The following is a 13316-nucleotide window of genomic DNA, read 5'->3' on the forward strand; positions in this document are numbered from 1 at the left end:
CTGCAATCAACTCTCTCGCGCCACGCAGTTCAAAGTACGTATTACAGCTACGGTAGCCGTCACGCTTCAAAAAGCGAAAGCGTACAAAAGGCCTTCTATCAGCCGCGATTGTTGGAGTGCATGTAGGAAAGTGGCACAGACGCACTCTTCACACCACGAACGGACACGCACGCCACCCGATGGAAATGAGAGAGAAATAAAAAGAGACTGCACCGGTCCGGAGGATAATTATCTTGTTGGAATTTGGTGTGTGTGTCTGAAGCAGCTCCAATGTTCACTCTTTTTTCTGATGCCCCCAGTCTTATGCTCTTTTTTAAAATTTCAGACTCCTGTTCCTGAAATTTGGATTTTGAATACATGTGTTTCCTTCTTCAAACTTGCAGGGGCCAGGAAGCAACAATGCCCATTAGCAGCAGCTGCGAGTCAAAGCAGTATATCTTGTATGTCCCTTACCGGCTAACGTATTTCAAGATGACGCATGACTGGATGAGTCTACCAGATTTCATGCAAGCGTAAATGTAAAATTTCACGGCAATAGGAATTCTTGGAATTGATGGTGGTCAATATTCATAAAAAAGGACAAGTTTGTTAAGGGCAATACAGATTTTGATGAACTACAAACGTTACACAATGTAGCTTCAACATTATGTCTTAGAAAGTACATAAAAGAGATGTTAATGGACAAACACGAGTGATTAAAAAAGTGTGCCAGCCTTCTTTATTTTACTGTTTTTTTCATTCTAAGGTTGTTTTTTGCCATCCTTACTCTGTGCAGGACACTGTGTCAGCCAGTACCTGCACATCTTTAACATCCTGGCTTCCAATCTGACCAATCAGGGACAAAATGCTGTCCTGGCCGAACCCTGTGGATCCCCGGTAGTTCACTAGATAATCAGACACAAAGAGGGACAGAGAGGGAAGACCGCAACCTCAAAAGATGAATGTGAATTTCGGAGGATTACTGTTTTAGTTTTTTTTTACTGGTTTACACCTAAATCAAACAAGATCTTAGTTTAAACAGTTTTTCATACAGATTTTATATACCCTTACACAAAAAAGACACATGCCACATTTAAAGTAAACTACATCCTCTCGACATGCAAAACTTAAATGAGGCACCATCTCCTTATCAATATACTTTTTCAACATTTTGGGAAATATGCTTATTGGCTTTCTTACAGGGAGTTAGAAAAGAAGATCAATAGCCCTCTCATATCCTTGTACTAAATACAAAGATACAGCCAGAAGACAGTTTAAGTGTGCTAGTGTTTGTGCATGTTACGTGTGTGTGTCTGTTTGTGTGTGTGTATGAGAGAAACAGAGGCGTCTCACCCATGAGCACAGCAAAGCCGAGTTTAGCCAGTCCAGCTGTGGTGCAATTCCATTCTGCTGCAAACTGGGAGTGGGGGCCACCTGGGGGAGCAAAAATAAAAGCTTAATGTAAATCAAGCAATATGTTTCATCCTGCAAACAGAAATACAGCAACCACACAGATAAGTAAACCCAGACCATGGATGAAGACGACTAGAGGTGTCTTGGTTTCATAGAGGGGCGGGGACGGTTTAACCAGGACAGCCCCGAAGTCTAAACCAGCTGATGAGAGAGAGAGATTGTTGTTGCAGCAAGTTTCACATTGGAATAGCAATAGACATTTTGACCCACTGTTACCCAGTGGTGTGTGTGATACTCACAGTAGTGTGTGTTGTCCTCCTCTGGTGGAGGTGTTACATCTAGAACTGTCCAGTGGAAGTCAAACGTCATGACGGGCTCCTGCAGGGTTTGCCAGGTCACCGCCTCACCTGCTGAAGGGAGGAAACCCACCCTCTGCGCGCACACACACACACACACACACACACACACACACACACACACACACACACACACACACACACACACACACACACACACACACACACACACACACACACACACACACACACACACACACACACACACACACACACACACACACACACACAAAAGAAATCCCATGTAAATGAACATTTTTATTGGACTAATCTTGTTTAACAATGCAGTAAACTATAGTTGAACATAATGTGTATGTGCATTCAGTCTGACCAGAGTGGGAGGTGTGTTAGGGCTTGAGCAGCAGACGACCATCAGGTCCTTCTGGACTGTCAGCAGCTTCCAGCTGCCATAAAGTGAAAAATCAGAGAGACCTGCAGGGGAGAGGAGGTTACAACAAAGACAGAAAAAAGTGATGAAGGAAAGCCATAACACAATAGAAACACGATAGACACAGACCAACGCAGGTCTGGTATGTTTTTTAAGGGATTTAAAAAAGCATGTACCCATTATAAATTGTATAGGTGTTGAAGAGGTGTCCAGACCTTATACATCCAAATCACAGATGTAAATGCAATGCAGAAGATGCATTTTAAATGAAAAGTTTTATTTTGAATAGTTAAATTATCTTAATTGTTTGTGTACTTTGCTAGCTACACTCAGTTCTTGTGAAAAACATCTTTACCTGAGCACTTCTTAAAAATAAATCCAAACAAAAATCATTTCTATTGATGAAATGTAGTAATCTATACATTGTATTTGTCTTTAATTTGGTGTCATCTTTGGTGCTCAGTGCATGCTCATGTGGTGTTTCTGCAACTTTTGACTTTTATTTTGAAATTCCTCAATTGGGTGTTGGGGGCAACGTTCAGTCTGTTGGTCTTGATGTACCTTCCTGTTTTCTCTGGTGCTCCTGATGTTGAAGATTAGAAGGTGGAGGAGGAAGAAGAGGAGGAGGAGAAGGAGGAGGACAAGAAAGAGGAGGAAAAGGAGAAGGAGGAGAAGGAGGAGGAGGAAGGTATGATGACAGAGGAGAGAGAGGAACAGTGTGAGGAGAGGGAGGAAAAGGAGCAAGAGAAGGAATAAGACAAGGAAGAAAAGCAGGAGACGAGGGAGGATGGGGAGGCCAACATGGGGAAAAAGGTGGGGGAAACAGAGGAGAGAGGGGAGGATGAGAGAAAGGAGAAGGAGGAGGAGGGAAAAGAAGCGATGGAGATGAGGACAAAAGAGAGAGAGGAGGAGGAGGTGGTGGTGGTGGAGGAGAGGATGGACTCTTACTATCAGAGAGGGAGGTAACTTTGTTTAATCTTCGGTCGACCATAAAGAGATCCTGAGAGAGAGAGAGAGAGAGAGAGAGAGAGAGAGAGAGAGAGAATGATTCATAGAAAGTGTTACAATGACATGATGAACACAAAATACTGAATGCAGAGAATCTATTTAGGCACTTTTATTTAAAGGACTATTCTATGTTTTGGGAAATACGCGTATCTGCTTTCTGGTCGAGAGTTAGATAAGAAAATGGATACGTAGCAAGACCCAGGAGTTAATTAGATAAGAGTCTAGATAGAGTTTAGATAGATTAGAGGCTAGTGATAAGAGTCAAACTATTCCTTAAATGGGTGGTTGTTACCTTCCCGTTTCTGCGAGCGCTGCTGAACACCACTCTCTGACCATCTGCAGACCAGCAGCAGGGCGGCAGAGCTTCATACACACCTGCAAACTCCCCTGAAACAATGAGAATCATGGTTTTTATTAAGCTAGGCTTCCACCAAGCACTCTCACTCTCGCTCTCACTATCAGCTCTTTTATCCTTCTTCATAAACAACTTAAATTTTACTGGACAACTTCAGTTTATTTAAGAAGTATCAGCCTCCTAAAACAAGTCCTATAGACAATAATACACCAAACATACGTAAAGCTAAGAATAATGAGCAAGTTGCTCTGGATAAAGTTAATACAAATGTAAAATATTGTACAGAGGTTTATTCTACTGTGCCAAGCTGATATATATTTAAGTTATTAATGCAGATGACTCGAAAATAGTTTACGCCATGCTAGCGGCTCTACGAGGCTGTACGTGGGCACACCGGTTCTTTGGGCTAAATGCTGATGTCAGCGTGCTATCACGCTAGACAATGAAAAATGTTGACATGCTAATGTTTAGCAAGTTTTTACCATATTTACCATCCTAATTTAGCATGCTAGCATTCTAGCATTTGCTATTTAGCACTTAACATAAAGTACAACCTAGGCTGATGTTATCAATAGTTTTGTAGGTATTTGATAATAAACTAAATGATTGAGCAAAATAAAATTTTGATTTGATGATGGCACTGTAAGTCAGAAAATCACCAAAGAAAAAAAATAAAAACAATAAAAAAAAATATTGACATTGCCATCCCTAGTGCGCGCACCACTAGTGTGACAGTGTGTAACCTACCAGTCTGTGGTCTGTTAACAACATCCAGCAGTGTGGATGTCTTCCCGCTCTTCAGGTCTAACTGTGGAGGATTAATAGTCACTGTTTACAGAAGGAACACACACACACACACACACACACACACACACACACACACACACACACACACACACACACACACACACACACACACACACACACACACACACACACACACACACACACACACACACACACACACACACACACACACACACACACACACACACACACACACACACACACACACACACTGTACCTGCTGCAGACTGAGGCACTGGTTGTGAGGACCAAACACTTGACCCTGCAGGTAGACCAGCATGGACCCATCTGGACTCAGCCTGGGACAGGACACCGACAGGTTGTCCCCAGACAGACACTCTGGTTGGGAGGGAGGAGGACGTACAGGGATCAGATGAGCAGTGTGGAGAGAATGTGTGAGTGTGATTCATTAAGAAAGAGACAAATGTACTCACCACAGTTTCCATCCAGGTCGAGTTTAAATAACGCTGACCTGAAACAGAATTTTAAGAGAGAGACAAAATGAAACTGCAAACTGGATCTTCTTTTGTTTGAGCCCTGCTATACGAATAAACTATATTTTTTGAATGACTCAATAAACTAAATGTTTAACATTGTTTCGGCCATTTATGCTTAGTTGCTGCTGTTAAGAAAATTACCTCCCCTGCCACCTACTAATAATACAAATAATGACAATTTACTGATATTATATAATGTGATCTTTTTTAATGGGTTTGTATACAATATGTATTAAAAAAAAGAGATTTCTTTCTTATGTGCCACTATAATTTATGTCATGTTTTCCTGATAGTTTTTTTTTTTTCTTATCCAATTTAAAACTTGTGATTTTTAGATATATAAACAAACTTCACTTGACTTGTTAATTTTGGTGCTAATGGTTTTATGCTGACACTGAATCAGAAAACAAAGCAGCTATCTAACCTGCGGTTGGAGCAAAACCTCAGTCCGAGTCTGAAGGGTTCGTGGTACCAACCAACAAAAACCACTGACTGATTGCCGGGAGCCCACAGAGCCTGGAGGACAACGTGTGCACACACGCACGCGCACGCACACACACACAAAACACACACACACACACACACAGTATTATTAAAGATGTCAATCAATCTGCATTGGTATTTATACATAAATCAATCAATCAATCAACATTTATTTATATAGCACTTTACAGCACCAACAGGTGTCCAAAGTGCTTTACATCAACAAGAATAAAACAAACACAACATTCAAAAAAACAGACAAAGCATAGAAAACAGTAAAACAGATAAACTATACAAAAGCACACTGGGACTTAAAATTCACACTTGACCTCCACACACTAATAATCCTGCACTATCAGTGGAAGTCGCTGAAAGCACTTCTGTCCTCACCTGTCCAGGTGAGACATCGGGCGGGACATCCTGCAGCACAGTGACAGAGCCGCTCTGCAGATTCACAACACAAATCACCGGGACACTCTTATTGGTCAAAGCCTCACCCCAGTCTTCACAGTACACACTCCTGTCCTGTTTGGGCACAATAACAAACACAAGCAACACAAGTGACAACTTAACACTTTTCTGTGTAGTTCATGACATGAATGTCATTTTTAGTGTTATTCGGCTTAAGAATCTATTGTAGAAAATCTTTTCTCCTTCTGTTGGATTTACAATCTGCTTGATATTCTTACCTTCCTGCATGCAGATTCCCCTTCCGGTGTTTCTATTGATGTGTTCTTGCTCTTCTCAGCTACATACAGCAGTTTGTTCTCACACTCCGACCATGACAGACAGCCAAACTGTGCTGCACACACACACACACACACACACACACACACACACACACAAAAACACACCAATATGTCTTTACATAAATACATGAACACGCAACAATCCAAGGGTGCAACCGCCCACTCACTTTATAAAAGTGGAAAACACTACATGAGGGTATGTGACTGGGTCAGTGATGCTTAGCTAGTTCTTTCACGTTGGCGCAAACAGGAAAACACATCTGTCTCACCGTCATCGTACACTCGGCCGTGTTTGTTGAGAGCAGTCAGGTTGAGGCATTTCCTGAGGCCGTGGCGGTCCCATATCTGAACAGCAACAAAACATAAACAACAACAGTCTGTCAAGATGTTCAAACACACTTCTTACTCTTCTTCTGCAATCTATTTTTCTCACCTCAAGGAGCTGCTGGCCACTTGTTTCCCTGACAACGGCCCTCAGGGCTCGAATGGGAGAGAGTCCACTCAGTAACCTGAGGAGTAGGAGAGAAATAAAAACTCTTGATGAAAGTCAAACTCAACACCAGGCTGAAGACCAATGCTTCACTGTACTCTCTGACTAAAAGTTGAACAGTTTAAAGGTCCCATGCCATGAAAATGTCACTTTATGAGGATTTTTAACATTAATATGAGTTCCGCCAGCCTGCTCATGGTCGCCCAGTGACAAGAAATGGCGATAGGTGTAAACAGAGCCCTGGGTATCCTACTCTACATTTGAGAAAATGAAAGCTCAGATGGGCCGATCTGGAATCTTGCCACTTATGAGGTCATAAGGGGCAAGGTTACCTCCCCTGTCGCTGCTTTGCCCGCCCAGAGAATTTGGCCCACCCATGAGAAAGAGACGTCATGGCTTTCAAACGAGCAATGTGGCAGTTGGTCAATGACTAGCTCTAGTGGCTGTAATTCTGCACCAAGGCTAAAGTTTGGGAAAAAGACTTCAGATATGGTATTAGGGGACCTCTAAGGTCCACATAAAAGCATCCGAAGAGCACCATGTCATGAGACCTTTAACAGTCTGTTGCATCTCTGACCACACCCAGTATCACTGATGTAAACTGTAGCCACACCCTCAGTGATGCCCTATTACATCACTGCAGCACGGTGAGAAGTTAAAGCAAAGCAAATGCATGGTTTTCAGCTGCTTTTATGTTGCTCTTTAACCCCAAAATGGATAGTTTTTTTGGTTGTTGTTGCTAATTATATAATTATTGACATCATTTTAAAAATTGTGATTTGTGACTGGAGAATAAATGGTGAATAAATGGTGAGACTTTATTAATGATCATAAAATTTAATAAATGAAAACACGGTGTACAGAAGTATGTGCAGCCATTTTGTCAACAATGACAAGCATAGAACCAAATGTTCATATCTTATGCTGCTCATAGATCATATTCAGGCTACAGCATTATTTTGCATTTAAAGTTGTAATAGAAAGTGAAATCTCAGAGGATTTTAGGGTGTGTGGATGTACTCACTCTCCAGACACAGGTACACAGGGTCCTGGTGGAAGGACAGTCCTGATGCTCTGGTGGTTGTTGTTGTCTGTGATCAGAGTCCACTGCTGCGAGTAGCGAAGTCTGGAGCCTCGGACAAGGTCGCTCTGGCTCCACTCTGGATGTGCACACGGTGAGAAGTTTTCCAAGTGGGGTTGAGTAAAGAGACCCTCAATTATTTCAATTATACACACCTGTATGATACAAACGTATAGACATGCAAGCCCAAGAGGCAAAATCTTCAACCTCATGTCTACGTAATTTATGGTCTTGGCCAGTAAATGCAAATTTTCTGGTTTCTAGATCTTAATTAGTTGATCAAAGATACACAGAAATATTCTTCTTACCAATTCATCTACCAGTAACATTTACTTATCAAATTGTACTATTATATTACCTCTCATCTATGATTATGATTATTGTTCAACTGTAAAATATCGTACCTTAGACATGTTTATGGTAGGTATTTAATCATGAGGATGCATGCAAAAACCTTCCATAGCCATTTTGCTTGAATCCGTGTTTATGAAGAGGACATGAGCGTCCTTCCCTGAACACACAATTCAATTCAATGATAACTGACAACAGTCAGGTTGAATGGTATTTTTCCAGAGACAGATGGGTTCACTAAGTAATCATTTTTAAACCCACCCTCAGGAGATTACTGGATGGACCTAAAGAATAGTGAAATCATTCACTCTGTTGTTTGTTCCTTTCAACATGTTTTTACATTGTATAATTTGATGAACTTTGCAGACTCCAGCAAAGCATTACACTTTATACATACACCCAATATGTCATTATGTGTATCATTGTGAGAGTGGGTGAGTGTCGTGTGAGAGAGAGAGTGATAATGTCATTGTCTGCATTTTAAGACTGTATGTGCATGTTTCCCTGTTGTACTATGTGTCAATATGGCCGTGCTAATTAAGCCTCTTTGAGTTTGAAAGAGCGAGCAGCTCACCAGCAGTCACAGTGTAGGTCCGGAGCTCTGGAAGCTGCTCTTCACTCACATGAGCCAAAACAGGCGCAGGGAGACCGCTGACCTCTCCGTACACCCCGATGACATGTCTGGGGTCCATATGTGTCCGCTGGCACACCCACACACACACACACGCACACAGTTCAAGTTAAATCCTTCAACTGTCTATGATTAAATCCCCAACCTGTCACACTTGCACGGTCAACACGAGAAGCTCAGACAAGTGCAAAACTCATGCATCAAGCAATTAAACCGTTAGCTCTGTTCCGAAGGTTAAAGTAGTCACCAAGGCTCGGTTTTAGTGTACTTCCGTTCATGAATTTATTTATTGTATCGCCTTTCCCGGATCTGATACATTTCACAGCATGTTTTAATCTTACTTTTACCAGCGCCTCCATGTTGCGTTGATAAATGGACGATACCACTTTGGCTGGTTCAGAGGGGTGTAGTATAAACGAGACCGCACGGGGGCAGCAGGTCAGAAAGGTGATCCTTTTTTATTTTTAATACTAATGTGTAACGTCATTAGTGTACTTCTTAAACCTTTAGTTACCAGCAATTTAATGTACATTGCTTGTGCTAATTTTTACTCGTCTTCTATGGGTGTGGGCTTAACTTTCTCTCAGATGTATGAGTGAGTCTTGGTTAGAAACATTTGTGACTTATTTACAAAAAACGGCAGAGCACAATACTCAAGGTATGGCAGGAAAAAATGGTAGACAACTCTTGCTGGTGTATTTAATATTTGTAAGGGATACATTCACAACAATGAGGTGTTCCAATTTCTACATTTCTTTGTCTAGCTGAGAAACTCAACATGACCTCTTTGTATCCTTTCACCTGGGTTTAACCGTGTAATATTATACTTAAATCTTTCAATTTCCGTGGCTTTTGGTTCAACAATCTTTGTCCAAAATTTCAGAGAATTATTCAAAGGAAAAGCAGACATGTCATGGCTTTCCCTCAGGCTAACACTGACCTTTTCTTCACATTATCATAGTGGTGAAATCTCTTTACTTTCTATCTTAACAATCCAACTAAGTTCACAGTGCCTAACTTATTTTTCCAACTGATCCCTTGTTCCCCAAAATCTAGTCTTTCCAGGACCAAAACAACTACATCACCTTTCACATATAATTTTTTCAAATACAAAAGACAACGGTCACACTTAAATAGTCTTTATTTCATTTGATCCATCTTCTGTCCGTGTGTATAGCAAAGCTGTGATAAGAGAGGCCAGTTGCTCTACTTCCTGCAGGGCATCAAACCTGGTTCAACAATAGACTGTGAAACTTGATGACAAGTTTTCACCAAGTTGATGAAATTCCCAGCAACTGTGAAGTGTGCTTTTTAATTTTTATATAATCAATAACATCTGACCATTACAAACACCAGCAAACTTCTGATAAGCAGCTCTGGTTAATGGCCTGTAGATCTTCACTGCTCATCAGAGGGAACATTATTTAAATGCATCTCATGATTCAAATACACAGCTTACCATAAATCCCTTTGTACAGTCTATCTGGAGTACATGCACATGAATAGATTGTATGTCCCACCAACCCAAATTTAAAAATATACATGAAAAAAAAAAAATAGAAATTCATCTTATCGGTATCCCATCAGTGTGTATGTAAACAGTTCTTAGCATTTTTAAGTTTCCTAAAAAGCACACAGTACTGATCTTTTAATAAATTAGAAGGTAAAATATCATTACCCACCAGAAATGTTTAAAACATTTTTCTTTAAAAAAAAAAAAAAAAAGTAATACAAAGATGACTTTAATTAGATTTTTTTTTTTTATATTAGGCATCTTCTTGTTTGTGTTTTATTTCATGATGTTAAAAAAAAAAAAATTAAGTAAAAACACTCACAAAAAACACCACACATTTTCTTTTAGGTTGCATTGTTTGTAAAGTCAGTTTCTGGTTTGGCAGTTAGAGTAGCCACTCTGGGTGGAAAAACAGGCGACGACTGAGGGAATAACGAGCAATATTCAGCTCAGAGTGGACCTCAAGTGTTTTTCCAGAATATTGAAACGGCTCTTTTTGGCTTTGTGTTACAGAAGTTGATCTAACATTAAACTTCAGAGACTAACAAGGACTGATTATGTCCAGGAAAAGCAGCATTATATGGAAACTCAAGTCAATAATTAGGATTAAAAAAAAGACTTGACTGATCTGTTCAGCCACCAGGCAGCAGTTCAAGCTGAGTATCAGAAACAATACCCATCAGCACCAAAGAGGGTTTCAGTGACTGTAACATGGACGGCTCCCACAGACCTCAAATGTACCATAAAGCTTCAAAATGTTTGAGTCTTACAATGACACTTCATACTATACTTTCTCTGTATTTCTTTTGATAAAATTAATTTAAAAAATGTTTAGCATTGTATTACAGTACATATCCACTATGAAGCCTCAAAACAGGCATTTGTAATACTATGAGCAATTGTTGTTGCAATTCACTGTGAAAAGCAAATGCCTGCGAGGAGGAACAGTAAATTAACTTTTCCTGTGGGGGCCAAATTTTTTAATTGTTGGGCATCTTGAATCTGAAGTATTTGTTTTTCAGGTAAAGAGCACAAAAAGAAAAAAAGCCCTGTTTAGAGTTTGTTGAGTCTTTGTGCATCTGGCAGCTAAAACGTTGAAGGCATCATTTTGTATCCATCTCATCCATTCACTCAATCCCCGTCAATCTCTCACATGACATCAGCCCGTTTGTCCCGGACTTTGTTCCTCTGTTTAGTCCTGGCCTTAAAGGCAGCCGAGTTGAAAAGATGCTGTTAAAAAAAGGTAAACAGATTAATGCAACAGTATTCCTATTCCACAAACTCTTAATAATTCAACTGTAATTACACTGAATGCCTTTTTTATTTTATGGCATCTTAAGCCAAACAAAGACGCTGCTTAAATGCAAGACAGGGAGAACAATACTGAAAAATGCAATCACACAGGCACACACACGCACAAGATCGGACTGTTCCATTGTGCAGGTTAAGATGTAAGCACATAAGTGATGCTGTTACCTTCTCAAATCGAGAGATCTTGTTGCTTTTGACAGTAGCGTCCAGGATGAGTGGAGGGCCGAGGCCAAAGATGTCTCTCAGTAGTGGGTTGAACTGCACCAAAACACACAAACGCACACTAAAATTAACATGGGTTGTTGACATAAAGGTCATAAGGTAGTGATTTTGCCATTTTGTGTTTATATTATGGCAAGACCTTCCAACACTAAAACAAAATTGTAGGAAAACCAATGAGTTGATCACTATATGTACATATGACAGCTTTGGAAATAAACTATTCACCTTCAACATCTACTAAAATATGGAGAATTACAGTGGAAATTCAGTTGGCTAAAGCGTAAAATCATCTGTCGAGCAAGAACCTTAATTAGCATTTCCTTTATAATGTGCCTTTTTATTGGTTATATTTTGCAGTACTTTAGTGCCCTTTTGCTAAAATACTGTATGTCTTATTAATTGTGGCTTAACTTATTTATACAATTTTAATAGAGAGGCAGTGGGGTTCGCCCACACGTGTATTACATATACAGGTGCGTTTATTGTGTTTGTGTGTTGACTGTCATTGCACTCCACACAAAATTACATTTGGCATGTCTACAACCTGCTGCTGAAATTGGCTCTGAGGCACATACCAGTGTTCTTACTAAACCTCAGGTGTATGCTTAATTGCAGATGTGGGCGCAGTCCCAACTTAAGACACAAATATTGGTAATACTTTATGGTAGCAAAAACTATGTGGCAACAATCCCATGACCAAGTGACAAAATGCTTTTCACCTTCTCACGCAGACAGCGGCAATCAAAACCATTTGCAGGACTACTTGGTCACAAACTGAACAAAATTCCTGAGAGAACACACCAAACTATTTCTTTGGACTGCACTGGTTTTAGTGTGTTTCCTGACCTGTAGATGGTGTCTGACTCCAGACTCCAGGATCTCTTTGAAGGCATCGTAGATTCTTCTCCTCATCCAGCCGTCGATGTAGACGCTCTCCACTCCAAACTGGATCTTCTCCTCGGTGAAGTCCTCGCTCTGCGGAAGAAGAAAAAGGGAAAAAGTCAAAGACAGGGCAGATGTGCAAAACTCCAAAATGCAAAAGACAAATAGTTCAGAGACTAATTCACTAACAATTGACCTTTTCAAAGCAAACACTTTGACTGGTCATAGCAGGAAAAGCACAGCTGAAATTGATAACCTTAACGATGGCTCAATTCCATCAAATGTCCCAGTAAGCTATTTCAGTGAGTCAGCATGCACAATACCAGGGCCTCTCCTAAGTGGAATGCAGCCATCATTAATGATTTTGAATACACCTGTGGTTTTCCAACTATGACATGTCAACATTTCTGCCATAAAAAAGGTCTACAGAAATACAATCATTAATTACAAATATCATTGTTGCAGCAATAAAACATACCTCTATGTAATGTAACACCTCTCTGAAAATTGAGCGCTGTTTCCGCCGGTCGTTCTTGGCTCGGTGCTTGTTGCTATCTGTGGCTAAACTCTTTAGACATTGAGACAGACCTTCATTGTCCTCCACCTCAAACTCCTACACACACAAGTGACATTATTGTAGAATGTTATTACCGAATTATGACAATAAAACCAGAAACAAACTTAAACCATAGATATGAGTATAATGGTAAAATCAGCATGCACAGCATTTGTTTATGTGTCTGCTCCCTTAGGGGTGTGTGTGTGTGTGTGTGTGTGTGTGTGTGTGTGTGTGTGTGTGT

General features: G+C 40.4%; 2 protein-coding genes across 5 annotated transcripts in view; both read right to left on the minus strand.

Annotated features, from left to right (window-relative positions):
* Nucleotides 1-8994, minus strand: part of zgc:136971 (S9 family peptidase) — a 31342-nt gene extending 22348 nt beyond the window's left edge. For 2 of the 3 annotated variants that reach the window (XM_032521410.1, XM_032521409.1), the window contains exons 1-18: nucleotides 8930-8976; nucleotides 8532-8658; nucleotides 7550-7685; nucleotides 6469-6544; nucleotides 6305-6380; nucleotides 5976-6088; nucleotides 5677-5811; nucleotides 5228-5319; nucleotides 4741-4778; nucleotides 4524-4645; nucleotides 4247-4307; nucleotides 3437-3531; nucleotides 3085-3136; nucleotides 2080-2180; nucleotides 1692-1824; nucleotides 1510-1593; nucleotides 1333-1413; nucleotides 796-884 (exon numbers count right to left, since the gene is read on the minus strand). In XM_032521410.1, coding sequence (XP_032377301.1) covers nucleotides 796-884; nucleotides 1333-1413; nucleotides 1510-1593; nucleotides 1692-1824; nucleotides 2080-2180; nucleotides 3085-3136; nucleotides 3437-3531; nucleotides 4247-4307; nucleotides 4524-4645; nucleotides 4741-4778; nucleotides 5228-5319; nucleotides 5677-5811; nucleotides 5976-6088; nucleotides 6305-6380; nucleotides 6469-6544; nucleotides 7550-7685; nucleotides 8532-8658; nucleotides 8930-8947 — 1629 coding nt within the window. In that variant the 5' untranslated portion in view covers nucleotides 8948-8976. Of the gene's footprint in view, nucleotides 1-795; nucleotides 885-1332; nucleotides 1414-1509; nucleotides 1594-1691; nucleotides 1825-2079; nucleotides 2181-3084; nucleotides 3137-3436; nucleotides 3532-4246; nucleotides 4308-4523; nucleotides 4646-4740; nucleotides 4779-5227; nucleotides 5320-5676; nucleotides 5812-5975; nucleotides 6089-6304; nucleotides 6381-6468; nucleotides 6545-7549; nucleotides 7686-8531; nucleotides 8667-8929 lie in introns of all 3 variants that reach the window. The other variant, XM_032521411.1, reaches the window with a different exon arrangement.
* Nucleotides 8995-9711: 717 nt separating this feature from the next.
* Nucleotides 9712-13316, minus strand: part of ifrd2 (interferon-related developmental regulator 2) — a 13823-nt gene continuing 10218 nt past the window's right edge. For both annotated transcript variants that reach the window (XM_032521077.1, XM_032521078.1), the window contains 4 exons: nucleotides 12995-13129; nucleotides 12481-12609; nucleotides 11578-11670; nucleotides 9712-11331 (listed from right to left, as the gene is read on the minus strand). In XM_032521077.1, the coding sequence (XP_032376968.1) occupies nucleotides 11251-11331; nucleotides 11578-11670; nucleotides 12481-12609; nucleotides 12995-13129 (438 nt within the window). In that variant the 3' untranslated portion in view covers nucleotides 9712-11250. The remainder of the gene's footprint in view (nucleotides 11332-11577; nucleotides 11671-12480; nucleotides 12610-12994; nucleotides 13130-13316) is intronic.

This window comes from Etheostoma spectabile, chromosome 7 (genome assembly GCF_008692095.1).
Source record: "Etheostoma spectabile isolate EspeVRDwgs_2016 chromosome 7, UIUC_Espe_1.0, whole genome shotgun sequence".
In the NCBI taxonomy this organism is placed as follows: Eukaryota; Metazoa; Chordata; class Actinopteri; order Perciformes; family Percidae; genus Etheostoma; species Etheostoma spectabile.